Source organism: Mesitornis unicolor, unplaced genomic scaffold (assembly GCF_000695765.1).
Source record: "Mesitornis unicolor isolate BGI_N332 unplaced genomic scaffold, ASM69576v1 scaffold7660, whole genome shotgun sequence".
Lineage (NCBI taxonomy): Eukaryota > Metazoa > Chordata > Aves > Mesitornithiformes > Mesitornithidae > Mesitornis > Mesitornis unicolor.
Window position 1 is genome coordinate 3,587 of NW_010158975.1, and position 24,261 is coordinate 27,847.

The window sequence follows — 24,261 nt, forward strand, 5'->3', positions numbered from 1 at the left end:
ACATGCGGAATTGATTGTAAATGTGCAGACAGTGAAATTTTGGGAGGATCACTCTTGATTTGTAGGCATAAGGACTAATTTTGACTCTGTTAATGGGGCTGGAATTTGAAAAAGCTTAAAGATAATTCAAAATTTTAGAATTGGGAGGTTTTGGGAGGGAGGGTGGAACAGGAGGCTGTGGGAAGAATAACAATAACTTTTTGTTTTTAAAACTCACATTCAGAACTAATGGAGGCTGATTCGAGATTATCACCAGTGATAATGCCTAAGAAAATTCTCTTCCCTTCAGGGTTCCTGGACTTCCTCTTTGGCACACTTTATGTTGTTTATTTTTCCTTATTTCAAAGGACCTGGGTTCCTGTTGAAAAGTGGTGGAATAATCTCTGGCCAGCACCTGACATGTTGAGGGAGCACCCCTAAAAGAGCTTGCGTGGGAGACAGTTTGTGACATAACGCAGTAACATGTTTGCAGTAGTATGCCTCTTTTTTTGTTGTTGCTATTTTCCATTGTTGAATTCATCTTGAAATATGTAACTGAGAAATACACTGAAGTCACCAAAATGAGCTTTAATCACTGCAGAGGGATTCACATCTGGAATTGGCATTGATCGTGGTTACTTGCAGAGATTCTGCTTTCACTGATTGAGGGATTTGATCTGCTTTCTACAGGCTTAAAGAAAAACACACGTCCTGTGACTTTAGTCATGTACTGGTTTTCACTTGCTTAGTCTGTGTGTAGCCTGAATACCCACAAGCAGTGTGTTTCATTAAAAACTTAGTATAACTTGTTTTAAGATAACTTGTGAGATCAGAGGCTTTTAAACTTGCTTTTAAGTTTACTAATACTTTTAGCAGAAAATAATTTTTTCTTTTTACTTTTTTAACTACTTAATCCTTCATGGGATCTCAGATGAGAAGTACTGGTACTGCAATTGAAGTTATCTGTACCTTTTCCTGATTAGGATACGGGAGTCGAAAATCAAAACAGAAACCTGTGTAATATAGGGGCACTTATGTGTGCTTACAACTTCTGACAAAAGCCTAAGCAAAGTAAGGTGGTTTTAAGTGATCAACATGTAATGGTTAAAGCAACAGTGAAAACCCTAAAGGAATTAAAGCTTCATCTACTGGAAGTCTTGCTTATGAAGAGACTCGGAAGGATTTTGCTGGATCCTTGAACTTGTATCTGTTTTCTAGAGTGCTCAAGTACTAAACTTGACACTTCACTGTTCCAAGTAGCTGTAGTGTGCATGCTGAATCAATTTTAACTTGGAAATAAATGCTTAAAGCTGTCTATGTCTTAGCATAAGAAATAGGTGTTTCTGTTACAGTTTTTGTAGGTTTTTGTACGAGTGTATGACAAAAGCAGAGATGATTGTCTCTAAGCTTGCTCATCCATGTGACCTTCAGCTTATGGAAGGGTTCCTGCTAAAATAGTAGTATTAACCTACATTCTCTGTGGTAACTACATGTCCTTGCAGCTGATGTTGCTAATGCACAGCAGTAATTAATGTATTGAATTAAGCCATCACACTTGGAAGGCAGTTACTAAAGGAGCAAAAGGAGTGTTTGTTTCTTTCTTTAAATGAGTACTGCTCAAACCCATGCTGCTTCTAATTGTAATGGAAGAAAAGTTTCTCTTTCTGTTCTCTAGTATCTCTTTCAAGCCACTTTAATTCTGCATTCACATAAGACCAACTAATATTGTGTCAGAGGTTAAATGCCGTGTAAAAGCCCTGTTTTGGAGTGGAGGAATAGAATGAATGCTTGTATTAAGCTTAATGAGAGTTGAATTGTTAATGAGTTAAATTGCTCATCCTTATACGTTTCTGTTGTGGCCTTTTATGATGTTTCATTTGAGGCCAGTGCCCTTTCACATTTTTGTATAAGATGTTTTGTGGAGGGAGGTACAGTGAGAGTAGGTCCTGTGTTGAAATTAGTTCCAGCACTTTGATGTGTGCTGCCCGCAAGTTAAAGTTATTCTAATTCCTCCACCTTCATAGGTGTGTTCTTCCAATCGTGGGGGTTGTACTCCAGTGCATTGCCCCTTTTATCTTCTCCCAGCTCTGTTAATTGCTGAGCAAGTTGCCCTGAATCTGAGACTTGGTGCATAGTTAAAAAACAAAGGTTGGGAAGAGAAAATTCAATAAATTGAAAACAGAAGTTAACCTTTTTTCTTTAATGTAGAGTATTATTTTCCTTTCATCTAAGTAAGACTCTGAAACTGCCTAAATTTATCTTTGGATGTTAGAATATTGGCTGTTGCTAAAGGTACAGAAACTACTGTGGAGTATTTAGTAATGTTTAATCAAGCCTGATTTTGTAGCTTTTGATTGTCAGCATCTACTGTTGTGTCTCATTCGAGTTCTAGAAAGTTTCTATGCATGCACGTACCTTTGGGGTCAGAAGCTGTGAAATGCTGCTGTGAAGTGTTACTACAAATACTGCTTAAATAGATCTGTAAACTTAATGCTTTGTGTGTATTCTTCTTCTCCAGACCAGCATGTTTTGGAAATTTGATCTCCATTCGTCATCCCACATAGATACGCTTCTAGAGAGGGAAGATGTAACACTGAAGGAATTGATGGACGAAGAGGATGTTCTGCAAGAGTGCAAGGCTCAGAATCGCAAACTTATAGAGTTTCTGCTGAAGTCAGAATGTTTGGAAGACTTAGTTTCATTTATTATTGAAGAGCCACCTCAAGACATGGATGAAAAAATTCGATACAAGTAGGAAAACCTTTGGGGGTGGGGAAGAGTTGGGAAGGTGGAAAGAGGGGTAACTTGCTCCACTCGATAGTGTTTTGCATCCCTGTGTGCTGCTGTGTAGGACAATACTGGTATCTTCAGAGTAAGTTTATTTTAAAGGAGCTTTGTAGAGCTCTTATAAAAATCACTCTAATATTTGCATACTTTTCAAGTGGAAGCCTCTTGTCCATAATTGATTCTAAAACCAATTGCTGTCCAAAGGAGGCTTACAGAAAAAATAATCGGAGCTCCCTGGAAGAACCTTGTAGTTGTGACTACTGAAAATATAGTTGAATGAAAACCTCTGTTTGGGTAGTACAGTTAAGTGCTTGGCTTTGTTTTATCAATGATTGGTAAGATATTTTGAAGTTGATTACTCCTTAGAGGAATGTACTTAATGTCTAACTGCTCGTGTTTTCCTTTGCAGAGCTAGAACTGTAGGAGTAGGGTGTGGCCTTGACTTCGCCTACGTTGAGAAGGGTGAAACTCAGAAGTCAACCTAGCAATTCATATAGAATACTTCTACAATTTATGGCTTATTTTAGAGTGTCTATGCAGAAAGCTGCTTTTTTTTTCCTTAAAATACTATGTTAAAAAAAAAAGTTAAATAAGTTACACTCCTAGTTGCAGCACTTCACCATTTCTGGTAAACTAAGTCTGCTGGAAGTGTTTCTAGTAGAGTTTGAAATGGAAGCATCTTTCACTTGAGCTTTAAAGTGCTGGTGCTGTCAAAGTTACCTTTAGTTTGAGTGGGTGATAGTACTGTCCAATGCAGGAAACTGCTGGTCTTGATGGCCTCTTAGTTTAATTAATTTAATGTAATGTCCTGAAGCAGTACTGGCTTTGTGCTTTTGCATGCTTTGTCAGACTTTGACTGGTTTACTGAATTTCTATATAATTGCAATATAATATAAATCCTGAAGCTATTCCTTTCGGCCTTTTTAATATAATCCTGGTTATATTGGAAAGGGGCAAACACACTGCTCCCTCCTCAGTATTGTTCCAATACTATCAGTCTGCTTGACTTCTTGATAACTAACTTTTTTCCCTTCAAAAAAAAGTGGCTTCTGAAATGAGAGATCAGTACTTGAACAGGTGAATTGAACAATAGAACAGATTTGAACAATAGATCTTAAAATAAAAGCTTGCCTTTTCCTTTCCTTATATCCCTTGTGTTGTCCTATAGCTACTGAAGAAGAGAGTAATCCCCTTCTGAAATGAAGGAACAGAGCTTGTAGTCTGAATGTGCAGTCGTTACCTTGCAGTACTTTGCTGCTTTAATTAGGGCAGACCAACCCTGCTTGAAAACTTGGTTAGAAACCTTACCAGGTTCTGAATTCAGAGCTGGAAGTATGACAGCTTTGGAGTGTGCATGATGGATGTTTTTTTTCCTTTTCCCCAGATATCCAAACATATCGTGTGAGCTGCTTACATCGGATGTCTCACAGATCAACGACAGGCTGGGAGAAGAAGAATCTTTACTTATGAAACTGTACAGCTTCCTCTTAAATGAATCTCCTCTAAACCCTTTACTGGCCAGTTTCTTCAGCAAGGTGCTAAGTATTCTTATAAGCAGAAAACCAGAACAGGTAAATATTTACAAGCTCTCCAATTTAACAAGTGCTCTAATAAAGTTATAGTACTCAGCAATGCTGCTTTGAGACTACATGTTTGAGGGATCACAGCAGAGTCAAAAAAAAGGAGCATTCAATTTCCATACTAGCTGAAGACACTTAACGTTTATGTGGTATTTACAGGTTTATAAAAGTATATCTGGATGAGTAAGATGCAGTCAGTGTGTGAGTGCTTACCTTTTGGTTCAGCTTAGCTCAGTACTGTACATGGTGATGCTTGCATTAGTTACTCCCAGAGATGAAGGTAAGTGAATGGAATCGATGGGAGTGGTTCTGATTTGGTGAGAGGAATTGTTACAGAGCAGGTTGAGAGACACTTGGAGTCCTTGTTCAGAAACGTTGTGCTCCGTGTTCCCAGTGTGGCCCAATACTGCGAACAGCTTCAGTGACTGGTTGTGACTCAGTTCTGTAGCTTTACTTTAGGAAGCTCTGTATCAATTTGTATTATGGTAAGGTTTTGCTGTGTCAAGCTTTGCTCACTAATCAGGGATGAGAGTAATTCATACCAAAAAGGAAAGCTGACTATGCATTGGTTTTTAAGTAGTTCATGATCAAGTTGGGCTTTAGCGGAGGCCCAAGACACTGCACATAATATGGATCTGTTCTGCGCTACTCTTGCTACTTTGTACATGTGTATTATTTTATCTTGCCTTGTACTTCAAGCTTTAAGCAGCAGCAGTGTTTTAGAAGTTCTTGCTATGTTCTCTATTTGGTAGGTGAGAGAAACTAAAGCTGGTTGGTGTAATTTACCATGTCAAATAAAGAAAAGTAAATACAAGCTTACTTCTTTTTAATTTCTAGATCGTGGATTTTTTAAAGAAGAAGCATGATTTTGTAGACCTCATTATTAAGCACATAGGGACCTCTGCTATCATGGACTTGTTGCTCAGGCTACTGACTTGCATAGAACCTCCACAACCCCGGCAAGAAGTGTTAAATGTAAGTAAAATACCTTGAAGGGTTTTCTGACGTGTGAACTGTACGATGGCATATCTTCTGCTGCCTTTGCTGGGTTTATTTCTTACATGTACTGAGATCAGATGTGTGGGGCTTTTATGCTTGAAGCTGCCAGTACATTTTCAGTGGAGTTACAGTGCTGGTGGGGGCATCTTAGAAGCTGAGTGGCTTGTCTTTTCCTCTAGTCTTTAGTATCCAACTTTTAAAACTGCATCTGGCAGTTGTAAGTGTTTTGAACGCTTTTTTGGCAAAGTTTATTTTAAAATTATACTTACGGCTTTCTTTTTTTATAGTTGCTCAGAAACGCTGTTCTTACTTTTTCCCCCCCTTTTTTCTGAAGTACCATTAGTCCATGACTCGGGGCAGTTGTCAAATGACTTCTTTTAATTTGATTAATTCCGGTACATTTAATTCATTTACTTGGATGACATTCTTACTAACGCCCACAAACACTTTTACAGTGGTTAAATGAGGAGAGAATTATCCAGCGGCTTGTGGAAATTGTACATCCATGTCAAGACGAAGATGTAAGTATTGGTCTGACACTCTTCTGGGTCTGTCTGTTTAGCAAGTTGCTGTACAACGTAGTGTTAGAACATTGGGGTTTACTGTTTTCTCCTTGCTTTTTTTAACGATGATTTTGACATTTGAGTGTGATCACTTGAGGGTGTGTGGTTTCTTGCCCTCCCACTCTCCCTATCAGATTTAGGTCAAAGCCTTATGGATACTCAGTGTTTGAAGATTTAACTTGTCTTGTCTTCACCTTGATACTGCAAGTAGCTTCCTTGCCTCATGCCTCAAGTTGTGTTTCGTTTTTGTTTTTCTGTTGTCTTCTTAAGGTTTAGTCATTGCATAAAGCAATTGGATGTTTTTTGGTAGGAGAGACTTTTGTCCAGTTGAAACTTTTGCCTTTTTTTAATTAAGGAATTACAGTCCAGCATGCTATTACTCTTACAGTGAAAAGCTTTATTTTCCTGTTCCAGAGGCATTCAAATGCATCACAGTCACTCTGTGAAATTATTCGTCTAAGCAGAGACCAAATGTTACAAGTACAGAACAGTTCAGAACCAGATCCACTGCTTGCAAGTCTAGAGAAGTAAGTTGGTTTGCTGAATTTCTGATTTGTTTTAAATTCTTAAAAACATATTTTGTCTTTTGACTTTGAAAACCTTTAGAAATTGCAAGCTCTGCTTTTCAGGTGAGTTTTCTTGGCTACCCATCATCTATCTCTGCAGTTTAAAGTAACTCGGCGAGTGAGAGCCCGCCTGTAGGACTTCTGTGGGGAGGGGTTGCCTCATTACAGTATTTCCTATGATGCCAAAGTAAGTGGGATCACAGACATGTGGAGGTCAGCTTGGTACTGTGTGAAGTACACATGGGAGACTTTGACTTTGATCTGTTACTTGTTTTAAGTTAATCTGTGTATTTCTGCCAGAGAAGGTTGTCCCGTGTTCCTTTCTTTCTTTTGCTAGTTGTAGGTGTACGTTTGTGTGGCTGTTAGGGCAGGCTGAATCAAATGTTTGATCTGACTGAAAACTCTCTTTGTCATGTTGGTTGTCAGATCAAAAAGCTAGATCAATGGAATGAGTAGGAAAACAACTGAGACAGTGAGGATGGGAGTGATTGTGGTACTCGCTATCTTTGAAATAGCTACCAGTTTTCTTTATATTATCCTCTTACTAATTTTACAGAGGCAAACGGTAGCTACTTCAGTTGACAGCTGTATTCTGAAGTAGTGTTATATCTGATGCCAATGCTTTTCTTTTCAGGCAAGAAATCATAGAGCAGCTGCTGTCTAATGTTTTTCATAAAGAAAAAAATGAATCTGCAATAGTCAGTGCAATCCAAATACTGCTGACCTTACTTGAGACACGGCGACAGACGTAAGTTGTCTTACTCTGCTTAAACTATGCCTGCGTAATTCAGCTGAACCGTTGTTCAGCAATAGCAAGCGTCTTCCATGTGCTTATGTTTGAGCCACTTTTGTGGCCTCTTGTAACTGAAGTAAAAGAGCAAACCAAGTGATTGTGGTTGGCATTACTACACTTTCAAAAAATGACTGCTCTTTCTGCATTTACTTCTAAAAGCTACTTGAAGTGCCACTTGACACATTAGACTAATCACATTTCATCCATTTGGTTTCTGGATACAACAAATAGAGTAAGTGCATATAGTGCTGTGAGTGGGTATTGAATTTTTATTCAGTGAATTTTATTACAACTTCACGTCGAGAAACCGTTGAACAGATCTCTGTTGTATGATCGCCTTTATGTTGCTCAGGTTGCACGAGTGAAACTCTGTCTCAAAAGAAGAAACAGAACAGCTGTAATGTTTAATCTCAAAACCAGACTGGAGATTTCAAGCACAATAAATATACGTTACTTTCCACTTAATTTATATTTGTAACCTTATGGTTGTAGTTGCCTCTTCATTCTTTTCACATAACTTCAGAACCATGACACTCAAGATTTTGCTTTTAAGATGGTTTACGGCTAGCTTTGATACTGACCGTCAGATTTTGTTTCTGTGTGCTTTAGATTTGAAGGCCATATAGACATCTGTCCTCCAGGCATGAGCAATTCAACATATTCAGTCAACAAAAGTGTTTTAGAAGCCATAAAAGCACGACTTTCATCTTTCCACGAGCTCCTACTTGAGCCTCCAAAAGTAAGTGAAATTTTGTGTTACCAAATTAATTGAAGCAGAACTGTCACTTTGACTGTATTTTAAGCAGGTTATAATAACAAACAAAACCCAGTTTGACAACTTTCAGGCAAGTGCCAGGCTCCTTCCCCGCCTGTTGTGAGCTCTGCTGTTTGTTATTGTTGTCCCTGAGCCAGTGTGTTGGGCTGATTGACACGCTTGTCTGGCTTGAACTTTGTTTAATTGGCAAAACGACTTTGAAGCAATTACTTTCTGAAAGCAGTGAAAAGAGATTTGCAATATATTCTCAAGATGAGTCCTGTTTTCTGCTTGGAAATCCTGTCTGGGTAGCAAACAGTACTTATGGGTATTTCAGGTGTTTGAAACTTTGTCATGGTCTACGTGAGGCCTGCACAATTCCTCTAGGCTTGCCCAGGACCCAAGTAGGCCAGCTCCACAGCACTTCCTGCGCTCCAGACATGTAAAATCTTTGGACTTTTTAACAAACTTTAGCAAACTATCTATTTTGTACTGTTGCAAAAGATAAATGCAAGATGTATAAATACAGGGTTTAGCTGGCTCGTGGGCTCTCTTAGCTGGCTCGTGGGCTCTCTTAGCTGGCTCGTGGGCTCTCTTAGCTGGCTCGTGGGCTCTCTTAGCTGTTGTACTGTTGCAAAAGATAAATGCAAGATGTATAAATACAGGGTTTAGCTGGCTCGTGGGCTCTCTTAGCTGGCTCGTGGGCTCTCTTAGCTGGCTCGTGGGCTTTTCCACACAAATTTTCACTAGCAGCATTTCAGCTGGAGCACTGCACCCCAAATCGGGTGCTATTGTCCATAAGAGACAAGGACCTGTGGGCCAAAGTTAAAATAAAGACCAGAGGTGTATAAAATACAAGATGAGAGTCAAGGTAATGCTAACATTTATTTTTAGCCTGGAGGTGAGACCTCGAGATTTCCAAATACAGAAGAGGTAATAAAATGCAAATAAACTGTCTTATCTTTATTGCAACAACATGTTAAGATTCAAGTCTATATTATAGTAAAAGCATGGTCACATAAGGTAATCGAGTACTTTCTGATGGTTGGATGTGCTTAGCGTTTGAGTAAGTCATCTAGTACAGTTACTGAATCGGTTGCTCATTTTGAGCACTAGTTAAATGAGCATCCTTAGATTTTTGTCATATGCAAAGAGTGAACTAAATAAAGTAGCAGGATGTTAGTCATCTTTCTTCTCCCGCAGGGGTGGTGCTGGTCAGGCAAAAATGCCATCCAGAGTTATAGAAGGTAGTAGTGGTGTCCTTGTCAAAATGTGTTTGTGCCTTGAAATAGGAAGACACTTTCACCATCAGTTTCCCTGCTCCTTGCACATTAGCTACTAAATTTTTAGGCGGCAGTAACTATGACTCTCTTAAGATGGGTTCAGGGTTACTAACTGGGCTTAGCTGCAGAAGTACCTCCTAGCAGTCCTGCTGGATGCCCCCCTTCACTGGGGGTAACAGAACTGATTTTCTGCCCCGGTGTTTGAGTGGTACAGCTGCTCCCACCCTATCGATTGGCCTCACCAACCATCGATAGTATCTCTAGTAGTGAAACACAGTTGGGTGTGATTCATAGTATCGCTGCCCGATACCTAAACCCACAGGAAAAGTTGGGTACGGTCGGATAGCATCTCGGGGGGTTGCTGTCTGATCTTGTCTCCTCCCACGTGGACTGGACTGGACTCCTCACACAGTGACTGGCACTCACTGTGCTGAGTGATTCAGTATGCGCTCGGCAGCCACTCGGGGGTGAATTCCATCAGCCTCTTGTGGAACTACGGCGGTGGCACCAGATGTTTGATCTCCATGTGCCTAATGTGAGGCGCCGCAGCTCTGTGGTGAGCCCGCTCCATGGGATGGCGGCTGTGATCATCGCGTGTTCAGAACATTCTGGCTTCAGGAGCCAGAGGGCGTTGGGCCTGACGGACTGGAGTCGCGGGTGCCTCCTGGTGCAGTCCACCCTGCTTTGTGCCGCAGTCCATCGGCAGATGCAGAGCCAGAGCTAGCAACCCTCGTCCTGCATGTGGTGTCTGCGGTGCCCACCGCGATGTGTCGAATGCGACTTTGTGTATGTTACCTATGGACAGTGGTCTATAGAGTGTGGGGAATGTATTTCTGTTACCTGTAGTAAATAAAGCTGTAGAGTGGGAATCTCCTGATGATTGTAGTATCATGACATCGTCATGTATACTAATGGACTGGTGGATGGGCCGCTGTTACTTAACCTGGAAAAGGAGTGGCACTCTGTGTCTACTCATAAATAGCCAATAACAGATTTTTCTTATTGGCTGGCTCTTAGTTACATGGCAACAGCTCCAGTTTATTAACTAGCTAAGATTTCAATGTAGGAACCATGAAGCTTATGATTGTAATCTAAAGACCCATTGGTGCGTGTAAAGAGATTCTTACTGCGTTAAAAGTAACTCCTTCAGAGACTACAGGTGGAGCCTTTTTAATGTGTAACATTAGAACAGGACATCAGAGAAGCTTGTTGCTTAATGAAATTGTTTTTAAGTATATGAGGTTAGGGTTGTTGAGGCATTACAATAAACTGCCCACCTAGCTGTTTTGTGTATCTTGCAGCAATGGAGACTACAGCTGTACACAGATTAACCAGTGGGAAGCATTCCCTAGGAAGGATCTCCTTCTTCCTTTCGAAGTTGGGTAGAATGCATCTATTTTGAGATCTTGTCTGTACTTAATCAATTTTTACAGTGTCATTGGTTTCACGTGGCTGTTTTTAGTGCTTCCTAACTGTGAAGTTAAACCAAGCTATAGTGCTCAGAACGAAAAATTGCATTTTTGTAGAGTGAGGGTTATAAGACTGTTACTCAAGAACTGATTCTGTGTGGTTTTAAGCACTGCTGTCATTGTGCATAGTAAAGAGCTGTTTTTAAAAAGATATTTTAAATGGTTTTATGTATGTACCTTTTTCTTTTTCAGAAAAGTGTCATGAAGACCACATGGGGTGTATTGGATCCACCTGTGGGAAACACACGTTTAAATGTGATTAGATTAATATGTAGCCTTTTACAGACAAATATAAGCAGTGTGAATCAGGAGCTTATAGAGCTTAACAGCATAGGAGTAATACTGGTAAGAACTTCATGCTGCCTTCTTTGTTTTTATGCATTGCTATTAAGCTCTCGTCTGCTTTTTCTGTCACTTGCAGATACGTCGTAGTGTATTTTCCAGCCTACTTTTTCAGCCTGTTATTGTTGTGGCTTCTCTTCCCCATTTAAGTGCTTTTAACACAGGATTTTACTGTTAAATGAATCTCTCTGAGGTCAGCATTTTCCTCTGATCACTTGAATGGTTCTTATTCTCTACACCTTCACAACTATGAGGTGGTTTTCTTAAGTCTTATTTTTCATTTGTATGTTCTCGTTTTTCAGCCATGCTCAAGGCTTCCCTGCTGTTTTCATTCTTTTCCTAAGTTGTTCCCTGAAACCCCCTTTTTCTCCCTTAATATTTGGCACACCAAATGGTATCTCAGCACTGTCCTGTAAGGGGACAGTTGTTCTTGATAACCTGTACGCCTTCAAACCTCTTAAAGCAACACGTTGCACAACAGTCGGTTAACTCGCTGCTTTTTGTTAGTATGAAATGAAATGTGTGCTCGGAGTCCTTCCTACATCATGCTTCAGCTATAGCAGGACATATTCTTTGTGCTTAGGTTGAGCAAAAAATTCAAATGTTGGTATTGGTTAAAAAATAACACATGCTAGAATTCATAGTACAGTTTCTGAACACAGTATGTAAACTTCTGCTTCTAAGTAGGCACTTACAAGCTTAGTGTAAATATTGTTCCTTGCCCCAAATAGTTTAGTCTAAAATCACCTTTTTTCTTCTACTAATTAATGCAGCTATGGTTGTAATGTCTTCCTTTCAGTTTCTTTGCACAACTTTGGTTTGCAGACAGGTGCTAGCTTGTACACAACTAACTAACGTCACTGTCACTGAAGGTTTTTCATAGATGAGTTGTTAAAGGGAATGTACCTGCCATGAACACTTGCATGTTCTTGTAAGTACGTTGTTTTGTAGTGTATCTTTGTAGGAGGATGTCACTGGTTTAGGAGGACTGAAGGACAATTGGAAGTCCTTAGCTGTACTTTGAAACAAGACTTAAGTTGTTTAATACTGTTCTGATCACTGCACATGTTTCTGTAAATCACTTTGTTTCACCAGTGACAGCAGTTGTTTGAGTTTTTTATGAAGAAGTAGTCTGAAAGAACTATACATAAAGCTTCAAAAAAATCTTTCCTGTGTTTAAGAGGAAAAATATAAAGAGCCAGGACCGTGACTCTATGAACACTGTTTGTGTCTCAACCTCTGTATTTGTCCGTGTCCTTTGTAAGGCATTTAATGATGTTAAAGTGCAACTGGATTATCTGAGGTAGCCTTCTGTAATACAGGAATAAAATTAGTACATGATAGCTTCAAAACAGGTAGATAAGATTTTGTAAGGAATCTTACTGAAGTGAGGAGCACATTATAAATGGTATTGGAGATGCTGGAAGGCTGAGTGAACTCAAAAAAAGATGAATCTGTCAAGGGCTACAAAGGTCATAAATAACACTTCTGACTGGGGGGCTCTCTGGGCTGCAGCTCTAGCAGAAAGTGGAAGTGGGGAGTGTTGTTCCTCCCTGTCCTTGTTCTCTGAAGGTGCATTATTGGTTACCCCGGGATCAATCCCGTTTCAGTTGAGGTTTTCTGTTGGGATCCAGTGTGATCGTCCTTGTGTTCAGATCATAACAAGCAAAGAATTAACTCTTCTGGAGGTCACGGATTTTCTCTTGCACAATAATGCTTCCTGTAAAACTGGAAAGAGCTTGTTCCATCATTCAGATGACTTGCTGGTGTAGGACTGTTGGCTGTCTTTCATGAAAAGACCTTGATTTGTGTAAAGCTTGTTGAATTTGTTTTTCAGGACATGTTCTTTAAGTATACATGGAATAACTTTTTGCATACTCAAGTAGAAATCTGTATTGCATTGATTCTTGCAAGTCCTCCTGAAAGCACAGAAAATGGCACAATTAGAAATCAGGATTCTACTGGGGACAATCTCTTACTGAACCATGTAAGTTGTGGTTTTCGGGAATCTCTTGAATTTTCCTGTTTCCAGGCTGTTGTAGCAGTTACTCTCACTTAAAATACACCCCGGGTTTACTTTATGTATAGAATGACAGCAATATTTTTCCATTATTCTTCTTTTTTCTTAAAATGTCAGTTGAGGGTATTAAACCTGAAAGTGCCATAGAGTAGATTTTTGCTGCCTCTGAGTGAGCATGTGTGCAAAGCTACAAGCATTTATTTTCCTTGAAGGCAAAGTTCCTAATTTTTAAGAATTAAAATTGGCATTTCAGTGGCTTTATGCTGCTACAACTTAGCAGCTATAAAGAGATACAGAATTAATGTAGGTTTAGCTTTTAGGTTTCTGGTTGGGATCTAACTGCTGCTTCTGAACTTTAAGCACTTACCCTGAATGTGAAATTAGTTGTCTTCTGAGACTTCAGTGTTTGTTACAGTCAGCTATAAAATGCATAATAGTGTTCCACTTCACTGCTACTAAGAGTATTTTGCTTTTTTTGATAGCTCTTCCTTAAGTGCCAATTAATTGAACGAATACTTGAAGCATGGGAGATGAATGAGAAGAAACAGTGAGTAACTGGTTTTCTCGTTCCTTGCAATTGTCTACGTGAGACGTGGTTGTGCATTCATTCCACAATTCAATTCATAACTGATCTGACCAGTTCTGAAGACACTTTTGTGTTAATACTTGGATTAAGGCTTTCTTTCACACTACTTTTTGGTAGCATTCTAATGTTTTTTCTCCTGAGTGTTTGAGAAGACAATAGTTTGTCAGTCTTGCCATGTATAAGATAATATGATCTTTAAAGTCTGCCTATCTTCAAGTAGTTTACTTTTCTGCGGTAAGCAATTGAAAATTACTTATAAACACATCAAAGCATGTGTATGTATGTGTTTCTGAAAGGACAGAAGTCTCAAGTAGCTAACGTTGTCTGAAACTGTTTACAGCAGGAGAAACAGCCCTCAGTCTTAGGTGATAAAACAGCTCTGTGAAGGCTCATCAGCCTGGCTCAGCAGATACTGAACAGTAAATGTTAGAGCTTACCTTGTCAAAATACCGAATTAGCTGACTCGGATAGTGGTGCTGGTTTGCACGGGTATTACTTGAGATGGTTCTACTTCCCAAAATATTCCTGTTCCTGTTTGGTGTGAATTGGATAATAAATACATGGCTAATGTAGCTGACATGAAAATAAGGGTGTTGAAGCAGGTGAAGAGGATGGTACGAGGAAAGGAGTATGATTTAATTTAGCTGTAGAAAACGTGCTCTCCCGAGTCTTCTGTTTTACACCGTATTCTCCTGAGATTCTAGAGAACTGACAACTTTGTCAGCAATTAGCCTCTCGTAGGAAAGAAGTGTGGTCAGTCACTTCCTTAGATCCAGTCTAAAATTATTCTTCGGTTGGATAAGAATGTTCCTGATCCCAGTGCTTACCATATAGATGAAGTAATTAAATGCTCAGTCCTATGTGTGCAAATACTAATGCAGAAAATACTGTTGTAAACCTCAGAATGTGATTATTTTTTTTTTCTGGAAAGAGTTGATTTTTGTTTGCAAGAAACAAGCAGAGTTTTGTGAGTAATTCACCCCTTTATCCAACGTGGTGCAGGTATGACTCCAAATATGAAAGATCAGTCTTTAATCTAAAGTTACTTGTAGCTGAGCTGCTTCGGGAAATGCCTTGTATTCCGTCAGTTAATGTTATTTTGAGTGGCTCAAGAAGCTTAAGGGTGACTGTTTCCTGCTGGTAAAAATCTGGCATAGTAAAAAGTTGTCTGATTCACTGGGATTAATAAGCATTTGCTAATAGATGATTGCAGTCTAGACGTCCTGACTAGGCCATGACAAGTCAGTCCTCTTATTCAAAAACGAGGGCTCTTCATGGCATATCCTGTATCAGAAGTGGTAACCTTTGCCATCATCACGGCTTGCTTGTTTTGAATGGGTTGCTGCCTAAGCAGTGGAGGGGATAAGACAAGAATCTCTCTCGAGTTGTTCCTGTCAATAGTGTCATACTGTCTCATTCATGACATCTTGCATTACCGTAACAGTTTCGATTACCTCTTGTGTTAAATGATGATGGTAGTAGGAAATCAAGTAATGTGATTTGTGTTTGCATAGCATTAGCTGCTTCCTGAACTGCTGTCACTTTAGCAGAGATTTCAGTCGAGTTCATGGGAAGCTTCTCTACCCAATTGAGTGGGTCTGTCTTGGTTTTTTTTTCTTTTCTTTTAAAAGTACTAAACCTTAAAAAGCTGACTCAGCAAAGGCCTGGTTAGCTTTCAGCTAAATGCTAGAAATTCATGTCAGGGTAGAACTCTCACTTCAGCTCTTTGGTCAGCTCTAGAACAGTTCTAGCTGATTAGAGCTATCCAAAGCAGTACTCTGAAAACTGGCTTTTCATGTTTCTACAAAGCAGTTCTGTCATGTAAAAAGAGATCCAGACAGCCTTGTAATTGTACCTTTGGTATGCACTTAAATGTCATTCCTGAACTTCAGGAAGGCAGTGGTGCTAACTTAAGTTTTAGATAGTCATTCCATTCTAGCTCTGTATGCTAAATGTAATGTTAAGAAACTCTGCAGTATTATAGCACACTTAGGATTTAAGAATTTTTTCTCTTCTGATCTTTTTGATTGAACTCAAAGCTAGGAGAGAATGATTGATTGGTGTACTGGGATTTTGAAAAATACTCTCAGCAACAGGAATTTCCTTGTAAATGTAATTTTGTGTTTATCTTGATAATGCTGTAGCTTTTACTTTCTGCACTCACACAACCATGGAAGCAGGAATACTCTGTTCACATACTCTCGACCTCCTCAGGTACTTTACATGCTTGTTAAGTCTTCTGAGCTGGCTCAGCGTAGTCAAACCAGTTGGTATCTGAAATTCTTGGAGTATTTTTGGGAACCTTAGGCAGAAGGGTTGCGTTCTAAAACCAAAGAAGCCCTATGCTATTTGTCTTGTGTAACTTCTTGACTCTGGTAGAGTGTTTTATAACGGAATATAGTAGCATGATTGCTCCGTGTGTGAACGCTTGAATTCCTCTTGTCTGTTGCAGGGCTGAAGGAGGCAGACGGCACGGCTTCATGGGACATCTGACAAGGATAGCAAACTGTATTGTGCATAGTACGGATAAGGGGCCAAACAGTACACTAGTCCAACAGCTCATTAAAGGTAATGTTAGAGGTCTTAAGTTTGTCTTCATAGCTTTCATTATCTAAGTTCGAAGAAGTGAATGAAACTTAAATTAAAAGGCAGCTGTTGGATAAAAGAAGAAAATACTGATGATTTCTGCATTCAGTTTAAAAGCAGCCATTCTTAAACATACGCATACATTTATTTTGTTTTCAAACAGTATCACAGCTCCCTGAAATAAATGGAAAGAGATGCTCATTTCTCAGTTTGGACTTGTTTGCTAGATGGAGTAATCCTTATGGATTTATGGATGTATAGGTTCTTCACAGTATATCTGCTAGAGCAGAAGAGAACAATTAAAAATTAAGTGATGCTCCATTGTCAATAGTATCAAATTAGTTGGGTTTTCTGTTTCCTACACTAGAGCTTCCAGAGGATGTCAGAGAGCGATGGGAGACATTCTGCTCAAGCTCTTTAGGAGAAACAAACAAGAGGAATACAGTGGACCTGGTAAGTAGTGAAGAATGAGGTAATCCAAATTCCTGTTTACTTGGTCCCCAGTTTCTTTTTGTCAGCAGTGCAACCAGTCTTCCCAGCTACCATGTGGTTGTGCCAACAAGTACGTCTAGTTGTTGAGCTATGGAACTGAGAATTCTTTCGTTTTCTTTTCAACTGAAGCCATATAAGCAGTATCTTGTATGGCAGTCTTGCAGTGGGTCAGTTTGTGTAGGTCATCCCAGACAAGTTTTGTCTCATTTTGGTTTAGGTAACTGTCAGCCGTAGGACTGGCGTTTTATGTTAAATTGTCATTCTGAAGTAGTCAGAAGCTTTGGCTTTTTGGAGTTATCTGATGTTCATGTATGTGTTAATGCTATTGAAATATTTCAGGGACTGTTTTATGTGCTATAGCAGTTGGGAAAACTGGAAATACTTTGGTTTCTTGTTTTGATATGAAACTGAAGGTTAAGCCATGTAGTGTGAGTATACTGGAGTGGTTGCCATGTGTTACCTAAATGACTAAACTCCTTTCTGTAGGTTACGACCTGCCACATTCATTCTTCCAGTGATGACGAAATTGACTTTAAAGAAACTGGCTTCTCACAGGATTCTTCTTTGCAGCAGGTGAGTTGAATTCTTTTAACAGCATACGGTGCCCTTTCTGTAAAAAGAGGAAATTTTAGAAAAGCAGTGAAACTTGTGTTTCTGTCACAAGCAAACAGAAATCTAGAAAGTTTAAAATAGATCTTGGATCTTTGTGCGTGCACACAACCATTCTACCAAACCCAAAGGTATGGTTTTTAACAAAAGTCACGATATCTTGGTATGCCTGCCGGTTTTTAGTCTTTGATCGTGCTGTGTATGCAGATATCTGCTCATTATGCCTAATAACGTGTTTTATATGCCAGCTGTCTGGCTAAGTTGAATACAGTTCCTGTGTTAACTTTAGTTTACTAGATGTAGAAGTTTGAAATGGTGGCTTCTAGTTGTGTTTTATGGCAAGTGTGAATTGCTGTGAAAACCAATACTGATTTCTGTTTGGTTTTGCCAATATTTTTTTTATCAAATGTTGACCCTTATTTTGATGAGGAAACAAGGAGGATTGGCTATTTGTTGTTACATGCTTTTATTTTTTGGAAAAATATCAAACTCTGCAGCTGTCACAACAACATAAATGAAGAGCTGAGTATGCTTCTGTGACAGGTTGTATCTAGCAGCTTGAATGTCTTTAATTTTATAGATTCTTGATATGTGACCACATCTTCCTGAACTAAATTTCCAATGATCTTGATCACTTATTTTAAAATTCAGTATATGCTTTTGATAACTGATTTGTGAGCGTTTCAAAGCTAATTATTTATTATTTGGCTTAATGAAAGAAAATTTTCAGATCAGACATACTGGAAGCTTAAGTCAAAGCTGTGTCCCTCTTGAAGTTCTAATGCTTTCATAGCTGGCTGACAATGATGCAGTGTTTAATAAGGTTATGGTATTAGAGTATTTTTGCGGTAACTGATTATGGAGAGCACTGGTGCCATTTTGATGGAGAATGACAGCATTTCTGTAACAGGACAGTACTGTCTGCTAAATGCATCTCTTTCTACTCCTTCAAGAAGAGATGAGTCGTGAAAGAGGAGAAGCCATGTGGCACAGGACTGCTGATAGATTCCTTATACAGAACACATTACTTGGCTGTTAGTGTGAAGGATTTTGGTTGGTAACCCAGATAAGTAGTAACCACCTAGTCTGATACTGGCTTCAGTGCTTTGTGCATCTTCTATAGTTCTTACAATAAGTAATGGCTTCTGTAAGTTTGAATTGGGAGTGGTGGTTCAGATTTTAAGAATCTGATGCATTTGTATCTGATTCAGTGTTTTTGTGCATGTAAGGTGCACGTGAATACAAACTCGGTAAGTCAGGAACCATCTGTAGCAGCTCTAGTGAGAAAGTAAGATCTTCAAATATGTCTGTGCTTTTCATGCATCCACTTAGTGACCTGCTGTGCCCTGGCAATCCTAGCAGTTCCAGGTAGTCAATCCGGAGAAGTGCAGATGGTGGAGTGCTGTTTCTTTCCAGTTTGTCACCATTTTCTTAATACTTTTTTTCCCTAAGCCAAACTAGTGGAATACGCTTTCTAAAGTGGCCTTGAGACAAAAGCATGAAATTAGGCAAGAAAAATCACTGGTGGGAGAAGTATTGAAATTACTTACAGCATTCTGCAGCTGCACCAATTGTTCATAAAGGTGTCTCTGGCTTCAGCTAGAATGCAGTGTTCTAGACCAGCAATTAAAGGAGGAAGCAGGAGGTAAAATTTCCAAAAATCAAGACCCATTAGGAATTGGATAAGGGAGGAAAGCGCTAGGGAACCTATTCATCTTTGGATTATTTTTGTCAAAATTTAACTTCTGCCTGTGCAGAAGCTTGTTTTTTTACCTTTCTTCTGGCATCCAAATCTAGTTCAATGCAGTCATTTTGTTCAAGAAGAGGAGGTTTCTCTTCCCCCACCTTTTTCTCAAACATTTTCTATGCGAGTTTCTAAATAACCCTTCAAAACTGATGTAGTTGAAAAAGTGTCCCGTCGCCTGGTTCTGGGTTGTGCGGTTTCTCATGCCAGCAGTATTTCATGTGCTGTCTTGCTGTGGTTCTGGAAAGCCACAGGAAAGCGTTGTCGTTCTCCTCCAGCTTAGCACCACTTTTCTCTTTCAACATTAGAGAATGGGGTAGAACTGTTAAGGGTCTGAGATACATGAGCAGTTTAAAACTCCACTTTATATACTCATCGGAGACTATTTTGATGTAGTTGTAAGATTTCGTACCAGTTTTGTAAGTAGCTGATACCATAAACCTTATGTTTTAATTTTCTTTTTATTCTGAGTGGTGTTCTTAACAGATGCACCTTTTGTAAAACAGAACAAGTCTATTTAACATCTGTGGGATTTTTTTTTTCCCATGGAGGTAATTCACTATTATCTTTCAGTAACATGTGCTTTTTAATATCCATAATAGTGAAAATACTTTACAGTAAAGGAGAGCTCAGTAACCAGTGTAAAGCAGAGTGAGTATTTTTATCAGGAGGACAGTCAGTAGTTGATTGTCTGCCTGTGTAACGTTGATACACCACCTGTGTTAGTATCCAGTTCTGAAGTTTTTCAGAACTAACTGTCAGAGTTAAAACTTTATGATCAAAATGCAAAGGAGTCCTTGCTTTGGCCTAACTTTGCATATTGACCATACCAGTCATAAGGATTTTTCAGATCTACCCCCAGCCCTGATACCTCGTCCTTCTGTATGTGCTTTGTTTTCCCTCCAAGTCTCATAATGCCATAATTTAAACTTGCCTTTTTTTTTCCTTCTTTTACCATTCTCTTGTATCTTTCAATATTCACTTTGTTAGCCTTTACCACCTTCTTCAAAGGTTTTGTCTGTACACTGTGCCCCTTTAGCTACCTGGGCAAGAAACCCAGAGAGGTGATGTGACAGCTGTATTTTATAGCCCATGTTAGCGTTGGCTGACTTTGCAGACAGCAATAACACCAGTAAAAGTCCCTAGAGAATGTGTGAAAATTAATTATAGTCCTGGGAAATAGAGGACAAAAAGTATTGTTATGGGTAGAAGAAAATGTCCATGTGTTCCTTAGTCTGTATATACCCATCTGCTAGCTGTTGACACCGGTGTCTGTATTGAAAAAAACAAACAAAACAAAACACACAGAAACCGAACAAACAAAGCAGTTCAATCAGTGACACTGCACTGAGATGTAAAATGATCGATAGCTTCCTTCTTCTAGGTCCTGAAATGGTGCTGCTAGTATCTGTGCCTGAGGCCAACATTTCTAGTGATAACTACATGATAAATATGCACCTGTGCTTTATTATCTCATACAGTGAACTTTTCTGGTTCTTACCACTTATAACTTCATGATATTTTGAACAAAGACAGCTTTTTCTTTTACCTTAGCGTGCTGTTTTGTTTCACTGTTTCTTTGGGTTGCATTTGGAAAGGTGCTGATTACCACGTGGTTAAACTAGAGATTTAACTTTCTTACGGAGAGCTGCTGTTAGACTGGCTTTCATGTCAGTAAATGTGAGTAGGGGTGCAGTCAGTTTTACCACTTAAAATTCAAAGATTAAGACAAATCCTTTTCCTGTCCTTTATGTTTAGAGAGACTTTTTCTTTGGAGCAAAATGGGCAAATAGGATTTAGAGTATTATTAGAATCATTATATCACTGTCGTTGGTCCTGGGGTTGCCAGGCCTTTTCTGATTATCAGATGCAACAAATGACGTCCAATTTTATTGACCAGTTTGGCTTCAACGATGAGAAGTTTGCTGATCAAGATGACATCGGCAAGTGAGTATAACATTACACTGACTTTGACTGTAGTCTCGGGAGTTTTTCCTTACTGTGTATTTGGCTGTGTTTTTGCTGATGATAAACACAAGGCTGCTGTGATGCGAGGCAGTTGCCAGCCAGTCAGTCCTATCTTTTTGTACCATCCGCGTGTGTTGATAGAAGCCTCCCTGAACAATTTACAGAGGAAAGCAACAGCTTATCTTCCATTTCTAATGTCCTGGTTGTGCCAACATGAGAACACAGTGCTCGTGAATAAATAACTAAATTATAACTCTGGTTTTGAAAGCCGTGTCTGTCCAGTGACTTGGCATTGCTGGGGGCACTTTCTCTGTGCCTCAGAGTTGTCTTGGGTTTTTCGTTTTGGTTTGGTTTGGTTTTCCCCCGCTGAATCTATGCACCAGACCAGAATAGATCTACTTCTGAGTTTTTCTGGAAAAGATGACAGGAACAACACATCTGAGTGTACTTTTCTGTAGGGGACAGTAAGGAAGGGCATCCTAAATCTATCTTTGTTTTCAATGTCACGGCAGTTAAGAATTGTTTCTTCAAATAGGGTAAGTAATGAGAAAATCAGAACGATCTTGGTTGGGTACAAACAAACTTCCGCCCTGACAAAGAACTGATCTTCCTTTATTTCTAAGTAAACTGATACCTTAGTGGGAAATGGAAAGAAAGTGGATTCTTCCTGAAAGTAAAGTTGATTTTCATAAGAATTCATGGCTTGGCATGCAAGAATCTGCAGAAAAGAATAAAAAGCTTTACTTGAAGATGGCTTTTAGAAGGGTAAAATACAGTAAAATGTCTCGATGCCCTTCTGCAAGGCATCTTTAGTAAGTGATGGTTGACTGAAGTTTGCACGTGCCATCTAAGAGGCATTGCTGCCTTTTTACACCACAGTCTTCTGAGGTTATAGATGAAAATAAAATGGGAGAGGAAGCAACTCAGGATGCTCTTTAACTTTGTCAGAAGCAAGTTAATTTTGGCAAGGACAGGAGTCAGAATTCCTGTAAGATCATCATGCCTTTGGTAGCGTATGGTCTTCGTGGAAAGATGACTCTGTGTAAGCACGTCTCTTGGGGTTTGTGATAGGTGTGTGATGATGTGCTCGTAGTTGAATTAAGCTGTAGATACACTTTAAAGTTTTGCCTTTTGGGCAAGAATCAATTACAGCTTAAATTACCTGCTTACAGTCATTCAGGTGATAATTTGCACAGTAATTCAGTCACACTTTGTTCCTTTAGACCACTTAGCTTATTCCCTGCTTTGTAGAGCAGTAAGGATTAGAGGAAAAGTAGTACTTGCCCCGCTGAATGCACTGCTGTGTGTGGCTGGAGGAAGAGTGTGTGAACTCTTATGAAAGTCTGGTAATATTGCCCATCTTTTCCTGCTCTGGTTCTTTTTGCTTTCCCCTAGAGATTTAGTTTGCCTAATGCTATTTTTAGTCTAAGATATGTTTGTAATCACTGTAGTGAAACTGCTAGACACCTTAATAGGTGAAGGTGTGTAAAGCCCAGTATTTAGTGTTTAGTCTGGAAAAAAACTTGGGTGGTTGGGTTAAAGAAAAAAAAATATTTTTTTTTAGCAAGTGTAAGTGGATGCCACACTTTTCACTTCTCCTCTTCATGTTGAGAAGGCGCTTCTGTAGAGTGGTGAAATCGGTTCGAAGGGTACACGATCTGTTAATGCAGATCTTTGCACAACTTCGAGCTGTATGCTGGCAGACCATGGTCAGATTGGGCATTCTTTAGGCCTGCTTTTCTTTATTTTTCCAGTGCATAGCAGTACAGTATTTGAGGTTTGTGTATATCACTTCAGTTATGCCTTCTTACTATTCTTGCATCTTCACTGCTAACTATAGGGTAGAGATGACATTGTTTTGTATTTTTGCTTAAAACATTTCACAGTTAGAAAAATCATGTGAGTGCCAGGCCTCCTCAGGGTGGTGGTTGACTGTTTTATCTTGGAAACAACTTTGTCTTTAATCCTGTAGTTTTAGATTATTGGAAAATGAGAAACCTAAGAGAAATGAAATGTCTTCATGTCATAATACAACATCTTGCTTTATTGCATACATCTGCTTTTTTGTAGTGTTTCTTTTGATCGGGTCTCAGACATCAACTTTACCCTCAATACAAATGAAAGTGTAAGTATGTGTTCCTGTACTGTCAGGAGAATTACTGTCTTTTCAACTTCGCTGTGACCTCAGAGTTTTGGTGGTGGTTGTTACATTTACTTCTTTGATGTGTCATACTTGGAAAATAACTACCCTACCTTATTCCTGTATCATGAGATTTATCTAACTAGATGCTGTTGTTCTTTATGATCAGTATTAAACAGAATTGCTTCTAATTTGTATGGCCAAGAAGATGCTTGGATCTGGTTTGTGCATGTTGCACGCTTTTGTTTTATGTGTAGAAGTTATTTCAGTCTTCCAGTGAGATTGTGATAACAGGAAAGTAAGGATTGAGACTTAAACTCTGGATATTGTCAGTTGAGCTGAAATGAACCCTACTACAGAAACTGCTTGGGCTACTTGGTGGTCTTGTTATCTGAAAAGCTCTTCAATGACATTCCTGCGTGCCATTCTTTAAATGTGCTGGAAGCTCCTAGCTATTTGTGGTGGTCCATTAAACTTATTGATAGCTGAGTAAAATAAGCACTACTGAATTTTCTTGACAAGCTTTAAATTGTTTTCCTCATGTTCAGGTTGAACCTCCTATGCTCCAGCTTGCTCCCATTTCCCCTTGTCCTGTCATTGGACATCACAGAGCAGAGCCTGGCTCCTTCCTCCTGACACTGCCCTTTACAAATTGATAACCATGAATGAGGTCTCCCCTCAGTCTCCTCTGCTCCAAGATAAAGAGACCCAGCTCCCTCAGCTGCTCCTCATAAGGGAGATGCTCCACTCCCTCCATCATCTCTGTGGCTCTGCTGGACTCTTTCAAGCAGTTCCTGTCCTTCTTGAACTGAGGGGCCCAGAACTGAACACGATATTGCAGATGTGGTCTCACCAGGGCAGAGTAAGAGGAGGAGGGGAACCTCTCTCAACCTACAACCACAGCCCTTCTGATACACCCCAGGATGCCATTGGCCTTCTTGGCCACAAGGGCACATTGCTGGCTCATGGTCATCCTGCTGTCCACCAGGACCCCCAGGTCC

General features: G+C 39.5%; 1 protein-coding gene across 6 annotated transcripts in view; it reads left to right on the forward strand.

Annotated features, from left to right (window-relative positions):
• Positions 1 to 462: 462 nt before the first annotated feature.
• PPP6R3 (protein phosphatase 6, regulatory subunit 3) overlaps positions 463 to 24,261 on the forward strand; it is a 40,972-nt gene continuing 17,173 nt past the window's right edge. The window contains exons 1-16 of one of the 6 annotated variants that reach the window (XM_010185179.1): positions 463 to 474; positions 2,498 to 2,730; positions 4,151 to 4,337; positions 5,184 to 5,321; positions 5,801 to 5,866; positions 6,323 to 6,435; positions 7,109 to 7,222; positions 7,877 to 8,006; positions 10,966 to 11,118; positions 12,953 to 13,102; positions 13,618 to 13,682; positions 16,174 to 16,289; positions 16,675 to 16,760; positions 17,286 to 17,372; positions 21,002 to 21,099; positions 23,191 to 23,245. In XM_010185179.1, coding sequence (XP_010183481.1) covers positions 463 to 474; positions 2,498 to 2,730; positions 4,151 to 4,337; positions 5,184 to 5,321; positions 5,801 to 5,866; positions 6,323 to 6,435; positions 7,109 to 7,222; positions 7,877 to 8,006; positions 10,966 to 11,118; positions 12,953 to 13,102; positions 13,618 to 13,682; positions 16,174 to 16,289; positions 16,675 to 16,760; positions 17,286 to 17,372; positions 21,002 to 21,099; positions 23,191 to 23,245 — 1,803 coding nt within the window. Of the gene's footprint in view, positions 475 to 2,493; positions 2,731 to 4,150; positions 4,338 to 5,183; positions 5,322 to 5,800; positions 5,867 to 6,322; positions 6,436 to 7,108; positions 7,223 to 7,876; positions 8,007 to 10,965; positions 11,119 to 12,952; positions 13,103 to 13,617; positions 13,683 to 16,173; positions 16,290 to 16,674; positions 16,761 to 17,285; positions 17,373 to 21,001; positions 21,100 to 23,190; positions 23,246 to 24,261 lie in introns of those variants that run through there. The other 5 variants (XM_010185193.1, XM_010185186.1, XM_010185200.1 and 2 more) reach the window with 5 other exon arrangements.